Below are 14,832 nucleotides of genomic sequence, written 5' to 3'. Positions count from 1 at the left end.
CACTTGTCCCCTGTCCCAGCGCTGAATCAGGCACCGGGATATAGTTACAGGTGGGTGGGCCCGGCTGGAAACTGTCTGAGCGCAGCTTCTATGCCCCTGTAATCAAACGGCACAGCACGGAGAGACTGCGGTGTGGGAACAACGGGAGGGACTGTGGAAGTAAGTACATGTTTATTTTACATTGCTGTTTTTATATCTCTCAGACAACCACTTTAAAGGTTCCATTCACTTTTAAAAGTTAATGTCTGACCTTTTTCTTGGTTGTTTTTGGTAAATAACATGACGCTGGTTTATGTTTTGTGTAAATTGTTACAGGATTAAAGATTGGAAATAAGATTAACAAGACAATCTTTTACCATCCACACTTTATCTGTATATTGTTTATCCTTTTACTAGGGGGTAGACTTTTCAGATGAACATTGCAGCATATTAGATTATTAGTCTCATGAAAGAACTAATTATTTACATGTCTTTTTTTTTTACCTTAAGATATCCCCTGAAGGCCGAGGTGTTGCCTCAATCTCAAATATGCTCACTATAACTCGCATTCACAACACTGTTGCTGCAGCTTCTGCCATGAGAAGGTAAAATCCCTGTAATTTGTATACATTCCTACCCCTCCCTCTTTACTTACTGTGCCCACTCGAGTTTCAAAACCTAAATAAAGAACTGAAAAATAATTTTTTATCCAAGATATCTCCTATCATATCTATGCACCTTATATACAGAGTCTGTAATCAATTTTTTTTTCAAATCTAGGGTGATTAATCTGGCCAGGGAATATGCGTCAAAGAGATTTGTATTTGGCAGACTCATAAAGGATCACCCTTTGCATATACAGACCATGGCACGCATGGAAGTAAGTATTTTTTTTATAATGTTTTTTATTTTGTGTTAATCAAATTTAAAGGGGAATTCCCAGGAAGACAAGATTCTTTAATATACTCAACATAAAAAATAATTCTCTAATTCAATGTTATCATCAAAAAATACAGCATTTCACAGCTATAATTGCAACTTGTCTCTATCAGCCCTGATGTTTAAAATGTGGTTGTCCCTGGATCTGACAGTAAACTCCTGACTATGGCTGGTAGATTCCTCTAGCTTCTCTGGTATTGCAGGAGAAGGTGGGTGGGGTAGGAGGCAAACAGCACTACAGACAAAAGCACTTCCTGATCCAGCAGCACTTTTCTCAACAGCATGCAGAGGAGAAAGAAGCAGTTCTACAAACAAGAATAAGCTCTGGATCCGAGGGGAGGGGTGATATAGCAGTGATGACTGTGTATTTTATTGATTAGGTGAGGCAGCAGAGCTGAGCTCTGTGACAGCTTGTTTTCTGCGTAACAAATTGCACTTCATAGTGATGGTATTTATTATTCCATGCCGTGTACTGGGAAGCGGGAAAGAAATTCAAAATGCAGTGAAATTGGTGAAAAACCACATTTGCTGCGTTTTCTTGTGGGCTTGGAAATTACGGCTTTCACTGTGCGCCGCAAATGACATGTCTACTTTATTCTTTGGGTTGGAGCGATCACGGGGATACCAAATTTGTATAGGTTTTATAATGTTTTCATACATTTACAAAAATTAAAAACTTGTGTAGAAATTTTTTTGTTTTATTTTGCCATCTTCTGGCGCTAATGACTTTTTCATACTTTGGTGTACAGAGCTGTGGGTGGTGTCATATTTTGCGACTTTTGATGAAGTTTTCAATGCTAAAATTTTTAGGACTGTACAACCTTTTGATCACTATTATATTTTTCGAAATGGACAAAAAAGTGCCATTTTCGACTTTGGCCGCTATTTTCTGTTACGGGTTTAAATGCAGTGAAAAAACTTTATTATATTTTGATAGATCGGGCATTTTCAGATGCGGCGATACCTAATGTGATACCTAATGATTTTCACTGTTTATTTATATCAGTTCTAAGGAAAGGGGTGATTTGAATTTTTAGTTTTTTTTATTATACATTTTTTAAAAAATTTCTATTAATTTTTACTTTTACTATTTTTCAGACTCCCTAGGGTACTTTAACCCTAAGTTGTCCGATTGATCCTACCATATACTGCCATACTACAGTATGGGAGTATATGGGGATTTTCCTCCTCATTCATTACAATGTGCTGATAGCACATTGTAATGAAAGGATTAAACCGAGACAGCCTTGGTTCTACGGAAGACCCAGGGCTGACGGATCGCCGCTCCCCCATGACGTAACGGGGAGCGGCGGTCCTCGGCAAGATGGCGGTGCCCAAGTGCCGCCATCTTTTTGAAGGCGCCGGCAGCTTCGCTGGAGGGATGTGCAGGTTAACACCCGCGATCGGTGCTAGCCGTGAGCCCTTTCCATGCACCCGCAGCTGACCAGTGATGTGCCATTACGTCATGGGTTGTGAAAGGGTTAAAATGGTATCTATGTAAACATCAGCTCACAGCTTTGTGGCACAAATGTGTTTTTTCACCAATTTAACCGTATTTGGAATTTTAACTCTTCTTCCCACTATACGGTATAAATACCATCAGTTCCTTTTGCAATTTGTTACACAGATAACAAGCCCTCACACAGCTGGGTAATGTGTTATAGATTTTTAAAGGTGCAAAGTGAAAAATGGAAATGCAAAAAGAAGGGCCAAGTCATTAAGTGGTTAAGAGGGCTTTAGTGCAACAGAATCACCAGACCTCTATTTCTCAAAGTAGTCTCACTATAGGTGACTACTATCACTAGTGGTTAGTTCTTCTGTGATGCTTTTGAGTGTGAGAGACTTAAGGTTTAAAACCCCCTATTTTTCCATGTGTGATGTATGGGAAACTTCAATAAACTTCAGGGTGTAGTCTAACTTTTATGAAGGTTAGGGAATTTTTATGTTGAGACTACATTATTCTTCCCCTGACTTATTCCCACTTTTTATACATGACCATGTAGACGTATCCCCCACTTTATACATAATAGACGTAATTAAAGCAAGTCCATATTGCTGTCTTTGTCGGCTTTATTTCTGTACAGCTTTCCCTTTCTATTTCTGTATTCTATTATAACCCTCTGAAAAGCTTCTTATGTTTGCTTGTATGATTTACGTGCCTATAGTATTGTCCAGTTACGACTGATAAAACATCCATTAAAACAGGTGGCCATGGATCCAACAAGTTATAGGGTAACCAACCTTATATCATATCAATCACTTGATATATTACATTATATAATACATATAATACATTACAATTTTTGAATATGTTTACTCTTTCTGTGCTTGTTTTTTTGACCAAATCCTTTCATCAGGATTGATAAATTGAGATCCCTGTTAGTTATGTCATATAAGCACATATATCTGTGTCCCATGGTCCACATGTACTCTCTACTAGGCACTGTAATTGAGCAACCAGAGGCAAGAATATATATGGGGAGATTTATCATATATTTTTGAAGTAAAACTGTTCTAGTTGCCCATGGAAACCAATCAGAGCTCAGCTTAAATTTTATAAACAGCTGTGGGAAAATGAAAGCGGAGTTCTGATTGGTTGACATAGAGCAGAACTGTTCCAGTTGCCCAAGAGACTTCTGAAAATCTCCATAATAGAGTTCAAGAATTTGAGGAGAACTGTGCATGCGTGACCACATTACAGGATCACAAAGAGTGAACTCACTCATTCACAACAGTTTGCTAAAGATGGGGATGAATAAGTGCAAAGCTCTGAACACAACATAGAATAGAAAATACTTGTCCTCTATAAAGATGTTTAATAGTGTTCTCCAAAACACAGCCAGACTGTTCTTATTAGAGAAAGATGAAAGGGGGACAGATAAGGGCAGTACTCATGCTGGAAGTATATTATTTTACATGAATTAGTAAATTCATGTCTGCGAATCGCAGTGGCTAGACCATTAGTCATCCCACATGATCCAAGAAATCCACGCTATTCATTTTAAATGCAAGTTTAATTGTTCTAACATATGTCCGGTCCATAGCAGCATGGAATATTTCACTCCCAGGAGTGTGACATTGGTATGACATTACATGCTGGAAGGGATCTAAGGGTCTGTATGAAATATATCGTTGAAATGCTAATGATACAATAAGGGCCTATCCATAATACAGGTGGTCCCCAACTTAAGAACACTCGACTTACATACGACCCCTAGTTACAAACGGACCTCTGGATATTGGTAATTTATTGTACTTTAGTCCTAGGCTACAATGATCAGCTGTAACAGTTATCAAATGTGTCTGTAATGAAGCTTTATTGTTAATATTGATTCTTAAAATCCAATTGTCACAGAGACCAAAAAAGTTCTGTCTGGGATTACAATGATAAAATATACAGTTTCGACTTACATACCAACTCAACTTAAGAACAAACCTACAGACCCTATCTTGTATGTAACCCGGGGACTGCCTGTATAGCGATTGCACATAGCATATTGCAGCAGCGGCTGCATTTTGAGAAGCATTTTTAAGAAGTAACTAAAACTTAAAAGGGGTTGTCAGGGCTTTGAAAGCTCCAATACCATGTACAGCCTGTGCATAGGTGTGGTACTGTATATTGGAGAAAGAAGCCATGTGTTTAATCAATTGCAACCACAAAATATGTAGAGAATTCTATATTTTTTTTATGTTTTTTTTTTAAAAGGGGGTTTCCAGTTTATTTGGAAACTCACTGGGGGCTGTGGCAGAGGAAAGAAAAAAAAATAGGTACTTACCTTGCTCTGACTGCCCCTCCAGTGCTTCTGTCCCATGTAACTGCCGGCAATTCCAGCTCAGCTAGGAGTTTTAATAGAGAGAGTGGACACAGGGCCACAGGAACAGGGAACCAGAGCAGGGTAATTAGCTTTTAGTACTGCCATTTAGCATTTCATAAAAGAAAAAAAAGGCTCTTTATAGATTTCTGTAGGGTAAACTATTAAAGGGAATCTGTTAGCAGTTTAATGCTGCTAGAATCAATTAAACTGCACAAAATGGATTTCTATTCCTGTACTAAAGCTTCACCGAGGACATGGGGGTGTTGTTCTCACACTGCTGTGCTTTTAGTTCTCTGCATTGAGCTGCATCACAGCACTTACTGTCTTCTTTAAGTCACTGCTGAAGTATTCAACCAAAACATTGTACAACCTTTACTTTAAGAGCAAAGGCCATCACTGTGGAGCTGTTTTGTGTAGAGACATAAGACAACAGCAGTGTAACAGCAGTATAAGGACACCATTCTCTGTGTAGTCTTTATTGGATAGCAACAAAAATTGCTAACAGATATCTTTAATATACCCTTATCCCACCTACTTAGATAACCTTAGTCACATTTTGGTTGATCTTAGCCTATTACTTTTGTATTTGTTGTTTTTTAGGTACAAGCTCGTGGAGCCTTTTTTCTGCTTATGGAGACTGCACGCTTACTGGGCCTGGAAGAAACAAACATGGCAACTGAACAGGACCAACATCTTCTCCGGCTTCTAACTCCCATTGCCAAGCTCTACACAGGGAAGCAGGTAATCTAGATCAGACTTGTTAACAAGGTACACCTATTATAACTCAGAATAATAACATTCTCTAATTATTACTACTTTGTAGGCTGTTGCCGTCATATCAGAAGGACTGGAGTGCTTTGGGGGACAGGGTTACATGGAGGACACAGGTCTCCCAGCTATCCTAAGAGATGCCCAAGTAAGAACTATGATAACTGCCAAAGCCTTTGATAGTGTGGAGTGGGAGTTTCTATGGGCTGTATTGCGAAAGCTGGGATTTGGGTCTCAATTTATTGGTTGGGTTCAATTGTTATAAGCCAATCCCTTAGCGAGAATAAAGATAAATGGCCTGGTCTCAGAGGCAATTCAGTTAGAGAGGGGAACGAGGCAGGGATGTCCACTCTCCCCTTTTCTATTTGCATTGGCAATAGAGCCACTTGCAGCTGCACTTAGAGCTACCGCAGACTTGAGGGGCTTTAAGGGAGGGGAGAGAGAGGAACGGGTCTCCCTTTATGCCGATGACCTTCTTATCTATTTGGGAGATACGGATAGGTCATTAACTGGAGCCATGCAAATTGTCAAAACCTTTGGAAAGTACTCCGGAGTTAACATTAATTGGGATAAGTCTGTGGTGCTTCCATTAGACCCAATCCCAGGGAACCCCCAAACTTTAGGCCCTCTGCAAGTGGTAGCCAAAATGAAGTATCTGGGAGTGGTGGTGACTGGTCGACCAAAAGACTATATTAAAGATAACTTAGAACCTCTACTCTCTCGCTCGCTCGCGAAAATAGTAACATGGTGTAAGCTGCCTTTGTCCCCAGTAGGAAGAGGCAACTTGATTAAAATGGTCTTGATGCCGCAACTCCTATATGTCTTACACAATTCTCCGGTATGGGTGGCGCAACACAACTTTCATAAAATACAAGGCTTATTCCGTAAGCTGATCTGGAAAGGTAGACAGGCGCGTATCAGCCTGGATACACTCCAGAGAGGTAAAACAGAGGGGGGGTTAGCAATTCCCAACCCCTGGCTGTACTTCTTAGCCTCACAGGTCCAACACTTCGTGGGTTGGGGTAAGAAAGAAGGGCTTAATGCAGCAGGTAATTTGATAACTGCGTGGACAGGGTTTCCCACCCCTACGCATGCCTTGGAGGCCAATTTTGGTGGAGGAGTACATACTAAAAAACCCACTTTAATTCTTATGAGGAAGGTATGGAACAAGGTGAAGGACATTATGGGTATACCCAAATTCACCCCCTATAGTCCCCTATGGAGAAATCCAGCGCTCCCGGAAATCTTTCGTTTAGAGGGTTTCACTCCCTGGGAGGAAAAGGGTATTCTCACTATAGAGAATTTATGTAGTGACGGTGTATGTAAGACGTTTGACGATCTCAGTACATCCTATCAACTTCCTAGAGCCTGGTTTTTTCAATATCTGCAACTGCGCCATGCTTACGATACTCAACATCGTTTGACTCCTATCACATTGGGACCGTGCGGAGCCCTGAATAGAGTGTTGCTGACTAATACAACTAAGGGTCTGATCTCTTTTTATAACACGGTGCTGCTTAATAAAACAGTGGATAATGTACCAATTAAATGTAGGGCTAAGTGGGAAAGAGACATCGGACCTATCTCAGATGAACAGTGGTCTGACTGTTTAGAAATAGTGCCTGCTCTATCTCCGAGTGAGTCCTACAGGATGTCTCACCTTCTTATGTTACACAGGGCATACAGGTCACCGCAATTATTGTTTAAAATAGGGGTCCGGGGAGACTCAGCCTGTCCTAGGTGTGGGATTGAAGAAGCGGGCATTTTACATATGATGTGGGAATGTGGAGATCTAGGAAATCTTTGGAAAGAAGCATTAGATTTGCTGGGTACAGTGTTCTCAACTAACATTCCAGCAACACCTCATGCTTGTTTATTGGGTATTTTGGATTTAAACGGTGTTTCATCCTCTAATATAATAGGGATCCAACGATCTCTATACCAGGTTAGAAAGTTAATTGCTGCGCATTGGATTAGGCCCAGGCCTCCATCTTTTAGGGAATATATAGATAGAGTAAACAATGTCATTAGATTGGAATATGGTTCGTATTTGAAGAGAAATTCTCTTAAAAAATGTGAGAAAATATGGGGGAAATGGATGGATATACCGGGATTGCCGTCAAGGCCACTGGTCCAACTTAGAGCAAGCCTGCAGTACCAATTGTCGCTAGCCACATAGAAGGATAATTAGTCTTATGTATATTGAAGCGTATAGGCCCTTCCTTTGGGAGCTGACTCTGGTGGGTGGGTGGGTGGATGGGTGGGGGGAGATTGGCTTTTAAATTTCGTTTTGGGCATGTGTATTGCTTCATTGTATTTTATTTTATTTTTTTTACTTCCTGTTGTAAATTAATATCATAAGGTCTTGCTGTAACTGCTGGAGATGTAAACTGATGCTAGGCAAAGTCTGTTAGAATCTCCTTATGCAGTGATTTATATTGTGCAAAATGTACCACATGTCCACTTGTTTGTATGTGTTAAAAGTAAAAATCAAATAAAAATTTATCTGATTAAAAAAAAAAAAAGAACTATGATAACTCAACAGATAGATTTTCCAGACTCCTCCTGTATTTCCATAACTCACTCTATAGATTGTCTGTGATAGGTATTAACAATCTGGGAAGGAACAACCAATATACTATCGCTGGATGTCCTGCGGTCAGTCATGAAGAGCCAAGGACAGGTTTTAAGTGCCTTCTTTGCTTCTGCTCAGGTAAATATCTGACTATTAAATTGCAGCGTTACCCAGTGTTACACAAGTCTTGTAGGGATTACTTGATATTCTGTATTTTTAATGCAAGCTGACAGGATGAGCTGATCTTCACAGACTTCTGTTCTATGTATGCTATGTGTATTTCTTTACTGCAGGAAAAACTAGAAGTGTCATCTACAATTCCCACTCTGTCCAAATCCACTTCTCGACTGCTCCAAGCTCTGGAGAACCTAAAAGACTTTACACAGAAGGCAGGCATGAGAGGAAACGGCTTCATGGAACTAGCAGCCCGAGATTTTGCTTACAGCCTTGCTAAAATCTACATAGGTAAGTGGTGACACTGTGTTCACATATTGTTTTCTGAAAGCACATCTTAAAGCATAACTGTAAAGTTACTGAGAAAAATCCGTTTTAGCACAGCTGGAGAGAGCCTTTAACAACAACTCCAACAATACCTGCATCATGCTGCTGGCTTCTTCCTAGCCTTAGATACATCCTGATATATCTGTCATACCTTCTTATAAAATCATATTCCGCAATTCCTGAAGCATTTCCTGGTTGTGACATCAGCTAAGGGCACTGAGGCCAGAGCACTGAGGGCAATCATATGAATCAGGACAGCATTTTTAGTAATTGGACAACCTGATGCATGTGTTAAGTCCTGTTTTCTCGCATTTCTCTACTACTGCCCTTTTCCAACCAGACTCCTCTTGTCTCCAGTTGTCCTGTGACCATTCACATGGCAAATGGAGATTAGCCTGGGGACAAGGTAAAACAGCAGATAGCAGCTAAACACTTTCAGATAGCTAATTAGAGCAAATTAGAAAATTGCTTAGTGCAGAGTTAGGAAAAAGGTTTTTATACTTTACAGTTGTTCTTTAACTACTTTAGGTCAAGACTAATATTTTTCATGTTTTCACTTTTTTAAATTTTAAAAATTTTTTGAAATGGGTTACAGTACAACCTATTGTTTTAACTTTTTTTTCTGGGAAGAATTGAAAAACGCCATGTTTTTCTGTTTATACACGTTTAACCCTCTTTTCTGCTAAGGGCATGTCACATACTTCCTGCCAGGGGGCGCTTTAGAAGCCACAAACAAGTGAGAAATGTATTGCATTTCAGGCTAGCTTGCACTTAGAGATGCCGACAAAATCTTGTTTTAAAGTTGGGATCAGGAATTGTGGTATACACGAAAACACGCAGTCATTTAAGGTACAATTACCATTTCACTAATGGTTTATCAGTAATTCTTATAAGCCCCTTATATTAGGCAGATCTCATTATCATAGACTGACATAATGCATTTACAGTTAAACTTGTACATGTCTCACAATTATGGTGTTTCTCATCCCATGTAGGTTGTCTCTTTGTGGACCATGCAGCTTGGGCTGGGGCAACAGAATCAGACGTGTATTGTGCTGAAAGGTAAGTTTCAGTAGGACCGTGTCGCCAATAAAATGTATGACTTTTTTCTGATTTTAATTTCTGATACTTTGCATCCATACCCCCCCTCCCCTTTGCCTCCGCTGAGTGTATACATCGCACACTCGCCGTTCGGCGATCTCCGTCAGCTCCATAGAGATTAATGGGGCAGAACGGTCATGCGCGGCCGCCTGCCTAACTTGCCTTCGTGGGACAAGCCATTTAAGAAAAAAATAAATAAATTATGCTGCTGACACCTTCCCTTTAAGATGTCCCAACAAAGACTGTCAAATGTGTGTATTGCTAATTTTAAATGTGTTCTTTTTGCTCTTTCACAGATGGAGTGAACAAGATCTGTGTCCGGTACATACTGCTGAATCTTCTGGATGCTATAACTCAGATGCAGTGTCCATGGACAGACAGCTTGTGTATGAGAACAGCCCTTTATTGAAAGGAAAACTATAAGTTATCGATTTTCCTTCATTCTTTTATAACAATTTGACCTATTATTAAAGGCAGGTCCACTGCAGAATAGCTGCAGTGAACATGTCCCTGGCCTTAGAAACCATTCAATTGTTTTTACCATCTAGAATTTTTGTAAAAACAAATATAAAAAGGAAAACCTAATGTGATAAGGATGTGGTTTAAAGATAAAACACTAACAATTATAGTTCTTTATAGCCAATAAGAAATTTAAAACAGTGAAAATGCTATCAAGTCATGTAATTGCGTTTATTTTTTTTTGGTCAAATATTCAGTGGTTATTTATAGACACTTCTATATGCACAAGGACATATCATGCCTGTAAGTCCTTATTAAAGGATATCTACTATTAAAATCCAGCATGATAAACCAGGGTCACTAATGCATAAATCCAGGCACCGTGACTGTGGTAATCATCTTATATTTGTTATCCTTTGCCTCCTTTCTAAAATAGACTGTTCTGGGTTGTTACCAGAGCCCTCAGTGCTGTATATATTCACAGGCTGTTACAATGAGCAGAACGTCTCACCCAACCTCCTGCTCTCTCACTTCTGCCTCTGGACGTGTAGGGGGGGAGGGGGGAGACCTGCTCTGCTCATTTTAACAGCCTGTGAAGCTAGTGCACCGAGTGGCTCTGTACCAGCACCCCTCAGGCTCATTGACAGAATTTTAAAAGTTGATTTTAGAAATAAAGGAGGCCATGGATAACAAATATAAGATGAATACCAAAGTCACAGTGGCTGGAGCTTTGAGTAAGTGTCCCTGGTTTATTATGTTGGATTTTAAAGGAAATCTACCATAAAAAACGACAGATGTGGTACAATCTCCCTACCTCACTTTTTTGAACAAATTTCAGCCACATTTCTAGCTTTATAGACTATTGAATGTAATACACTCCTGTGTGCATTTTCCTCAAAGCGTAACCAAATTTTTTTTTTACAAAATTGCTTAAATGATTAGTGTAGATGATAATTATAAACTTTGTAGGTTAGTACTTAGGATTTTAGTAGCAGGCTCTCAACGCCTCATCAGTACATAGGAATAAAGAAGATTCCACTAGAAGAATGGCATGAGCGAGCTGTCAGAACACATAAAGTTGTCTAATGACCCCTCGGAAAGCTTTGTTATTGTTCGTTATAATAGAGCAGTGGTGGCGAACCTATGGCACGCGTGCCAGACAGGGCACGCAGAGCCCTCTCTGCTGGCACGCATGCCATCGTCCTCCACCGTGTGTGTTTTACTAATGGAGCTCCGGCCAGACCAGAAGCTGCTGCTACGTGCTGGAGCTCCAGTGCTTCTCTGTGCATCGGAGTGGCAGAGCAGAGAGCACTCTCTGCTCCGCTACACACAGCAGCCCTCCGGAGACCAGCTACACACAGCAGCCCTCCGGAGACCAGCTACACACAGCAGCCCTCCGGAGACCAGCTACACACAGCAGCCCTCCGGAGACCAGCTACACACAGCAGCCCTCCGGAGACCAGCTACACACAGCAGCCCTCCGGAGACCAGCTACACACAGCAGCCCTCCGGAGACCAGCTACACACAGCAGCCCTCCGGAGACCAGCTACACACTGCAGCCCTCCGGAGACCAGCTACACACAGCAGCCCTCCGGAGACCAGCTACACACAGCAGCCCTCCGGAGACCAGCTACACACAGCAGCCCTCCGGAGACCAGCTACACATTGCAGGCTGCAGCTGACCTGTTCTGATGGGTCACTGCCTCCCTCTTTGCTCCCTCCTCCTGAATGACCTTTAGCACAGGAAGAAGAGATGGAGCAGACTGCAGGCCAGGAGTGTACAGCAAGCAGGCAGCTGTCTGAAGATAAGAATGAAGATAAGAGGATGCAGTCCCTCACTATGAGAAGGGGAGGTCAGGTACTCTAGTATAAGCAGCAACTAAAGTGTTAAACAGTTGCCTTTAGTGTTTTAGTGTGCCCTCCACCCCACAACACCCATTTTGCCCCAGAGAGATCTTGCCAAACAGGAGTCCCCAATCCCCTCAGTGCCCTGCTATGGTAGTTTGTTTTATTTTACCAGATTTGACTTGGACCTCATTAAGTCACCTTTCTTGTCACATCCAGTCCCTGCCCCTGTATCCCTCTCCCTCTGCTCCCCTGCAGCGCTGCTTTCACCTTCTATATCTCCTAAATTACACCTAAATTCTTGTGATTGAGAATAACGCATGTGTTATTGCCACAATTGAACCCACTCTGAGGTCTAATGGTGCAGTCACATGTACAGCTTTGATTTAGTTTAGAATAAAAGTGAATAATAACTGAATAAAAGTGTCTGGGAAGCGCCACGGCTCTATTGTATATGAGCAGCAGAATTAGTATCTCTTACATTATGCCAAATCTTCACACATGGCACAAACATTTATAACTAAATGGCGATAATGTTCAATATTAGCAATAAAATAAATTACTGTATGGTGGTAATATTAAGCATGATGCTATTTATGTTGTTGTAATAGTGGTGGTAAACATGTGGCAGTATTATTTGGCCCTTATGTAGGTAATATTGGTCTAAATTACCATGTTGGCACTTTGCGGTAGATAAGTGGGTTTTGGCTTGCAGTTTGGGCACTCGATCGCTAAAAGGTTCGCCATCACTGTAATAGAGAATGTCTGGGATTAATCCCGGATCCACAGTAATAACTTCTAACTAACCTACTTAAAAAAGTTAAATTAACGAAATAACCCCCACATATACATTACTCATCTCAACTGAATGCCAGGCAGCTGCTAGACATTGTTAACCACATAGTTAGAATTCTGTGGCTTTATAATGGACTGTCTGCTGCTATCTAGTATATTGTACGCTCATCTTCCGCCACATAAGGGCTTTATAGTACAAGTGTTTGATTTTGTTTTGTTTTTTTAATCTAGATTTGTTTAAATTGGTACAAATAAAACAGATTTTTATAATAATCTGTATGGAGAACTAAATGTGATAAATACCTAAAGTCTATTTGAGTGCATGTGTGTTTTTTTTTTTATGACTCTGTTGGTTTTTTCAGGTGGAAAGGCACTTGCTATCGTGGGCAGTAGTAGTGTAGTGGATGGGACCTTTAAAACTTACCTAAATTTTCAACCAAATTCTGTGAATCATTAGAACAGATTGTAATAGTAAACTTTGCCATTTACTTCAGTAAAGAATTTTATTACTGTGTCCATCCTTTTCCCCTACCTTTCCTTCCTTATAATCTCTCTGAACCCCATTGATCAGAACCTGATGATGTTCCTAATGACTGAATCTGCAAGGGAGATGTGTCCTCTATGTGGAAGGAGTTAATCACTAGTTTTCTGATCTGATTGAGGTAAATGGAGCTCTCCATAATAATAATAACAATCTAGGGTCTGTAGGTTTGTTCTTAAGTTGAGTTTGTATGTAAGTCGGAACTGTATATTTTATCATTGTAATCCCAGCCAGAACTTTTTTGGTCTCTGTGACAATTGGATTTTAAAAATGTTGTATTGTCATTAGAATCAAGATTAACAATAAAGCTTCATTACAGACACTTGTGATAACTGTTACAGCTGTTTATTGTAGCTTAGGACTAAAGTACAATAAATTACCAACATCCAGAGGTCTGTTTGTAACTAGGGGTCGTATGTAAGTCGAGTGTTCTTAAGTAGGGGACCGCCTGTATAGAGCCATCAAATTCCGTCATCAAATTAGCCCTTTACAAATCATAAAGGAAAAGCAGAAACAAGACAGGTAATCTGTTTTCCTTAATGAAATATATTACAAAGTTTACTATTATCACCTGCTATATTAATTTCTAAAATAAAAAATATTGCTTCAAAAGTTTAGTTTCTCTTAACCCCTTAGTTCTTTTTTTTTTTTTAAATGACCAGTTTCTCTTCCTGTGGTAATAACTTTTCAACACTTTAAGAAATCTTTGTGATTTTGAGATTGTTTTATCGTGAGACATTGTAGCTTATGCTAGTGTCATTTCACTGATTAGATACTTTTTTTTTGGGGGGGGGCTAAAAATCCAATAATTAAGGAAAAATTTGATAAAAATGACAATTTTCAAAGTTTCAAATGTTTTTACTTTTTAGACAAAAAGTCATACTGATATTTTTTTTTGTAAAAACCTTTTTGCCATTGGTCTTATTTTTATTTCCATAATTTGTTTTACGTTTCCATTTTTTTTACGAATCTGAGAAGGTTTCAAGTTTTAGTAGCAACTTCTCAGATTTTCAAGAGATTTGAAAAATACTACATTTTTGCTGGCCAATTCAGTTTGGAAGTGCCCTATAAAGGCTTTTGTACTATATACCCCCACAGGTAGCACCATTTTATGAACCCAACATCTCAACCTATTCAAATCAGCATTTGAGAAGTCTGTTAACCCTTTCATTCTTTCTCTGGAAGTAAACAAAGATGGATTGGAAATTTCGAAATTTCAATTTTTGAATAAGATTATTTTCATTAACCCTAAAATGGACATTCCAAAATTTTTTCCCTGCTTCTTCTGAGTAAGGCAATTCCGGACATGTGGATGTCAACTGCTGTTTCGTCGCACAGCGATGTTCAGAACAGAGTTATTAGTGCTATTGGGTTTTTTGCAGGCCAATTTGGCTACAAATGTTTTGTGATGCCACAGTGTACTTAAAGAGCCCCTGAAGTAACTGTACAATAGAAAAAACTAAAAATCTAATGCAAAGTAAATGGGCAGAGTAAAAATTCTGCCCTGGTACAA

General features: G+C 39.8%; 1 protein-coding gene across 5 annotated transcripts in view; it reads left to right on the top strand.

The window, feature by feature from the left end:
* Window positions 1–11,259, top strand: part of LOC140127722 (acyl-CoA dehydrogenase family member 11-like) — a 39,134-nt gene extending 27,875 nt beyond the window's left edge. For all 5 annotated transcript variants that reach the window (XM_072148733.1, XM_072148753.1, XM_072148773.1 and 2 more), the window contains 8 exons: window positions 490–584; window positions 760–859; window positions 5,334–5,474; window positions 5,557–5,649; window positions 8,107–8,214; window positions 8,370–8,541; window positions 9,573–9,639; window positions 9,975–11,259. In XM_072148733.1, the coding sequence (XP_072004834.1) occupies window positions 490–584; window positions 760–859; window positions 5,334–5,474; window positions 5,557–5,649; window positions 8,107–8,214; window positions 8,370–8,541; window positions 9,573–9,639; window positions 9,975–10,101 (903 nt within the window). In that variant the 3' untranslated portion in view covers window positions 10,102–11,259. The remainder of the gene's footprint in view (window positions 1–489; window positions 585–759; window positions 860–5,333; window positions 5,475–5,556; window positions 5,650–8,106; window positions 8,215–8,369; window positions 8,542–9,572; window positions 9,640–9,974) is intronic.
* The last annotated feature ends 3,573 nt before the right edge of the window (window positions 11,260–14,832 follow it).

The sequence above is a fragment of the Engystomops pustulosus genome, chromosome 1, assembly GCF_040894005.1.
Source record: "Engystomops pustulosus chromosome 1, aEngPut4.maternal, whole genome shotgun sequence".
NCBI lineage: Eukaryota > Metazoa > Chordata > Amphibia > Anura > Leptodactylidae > Engystomops > Engystomops pustulosus.
This window is presented reverse-complemented; position numbering and strand designations above follow the sequence as displayed.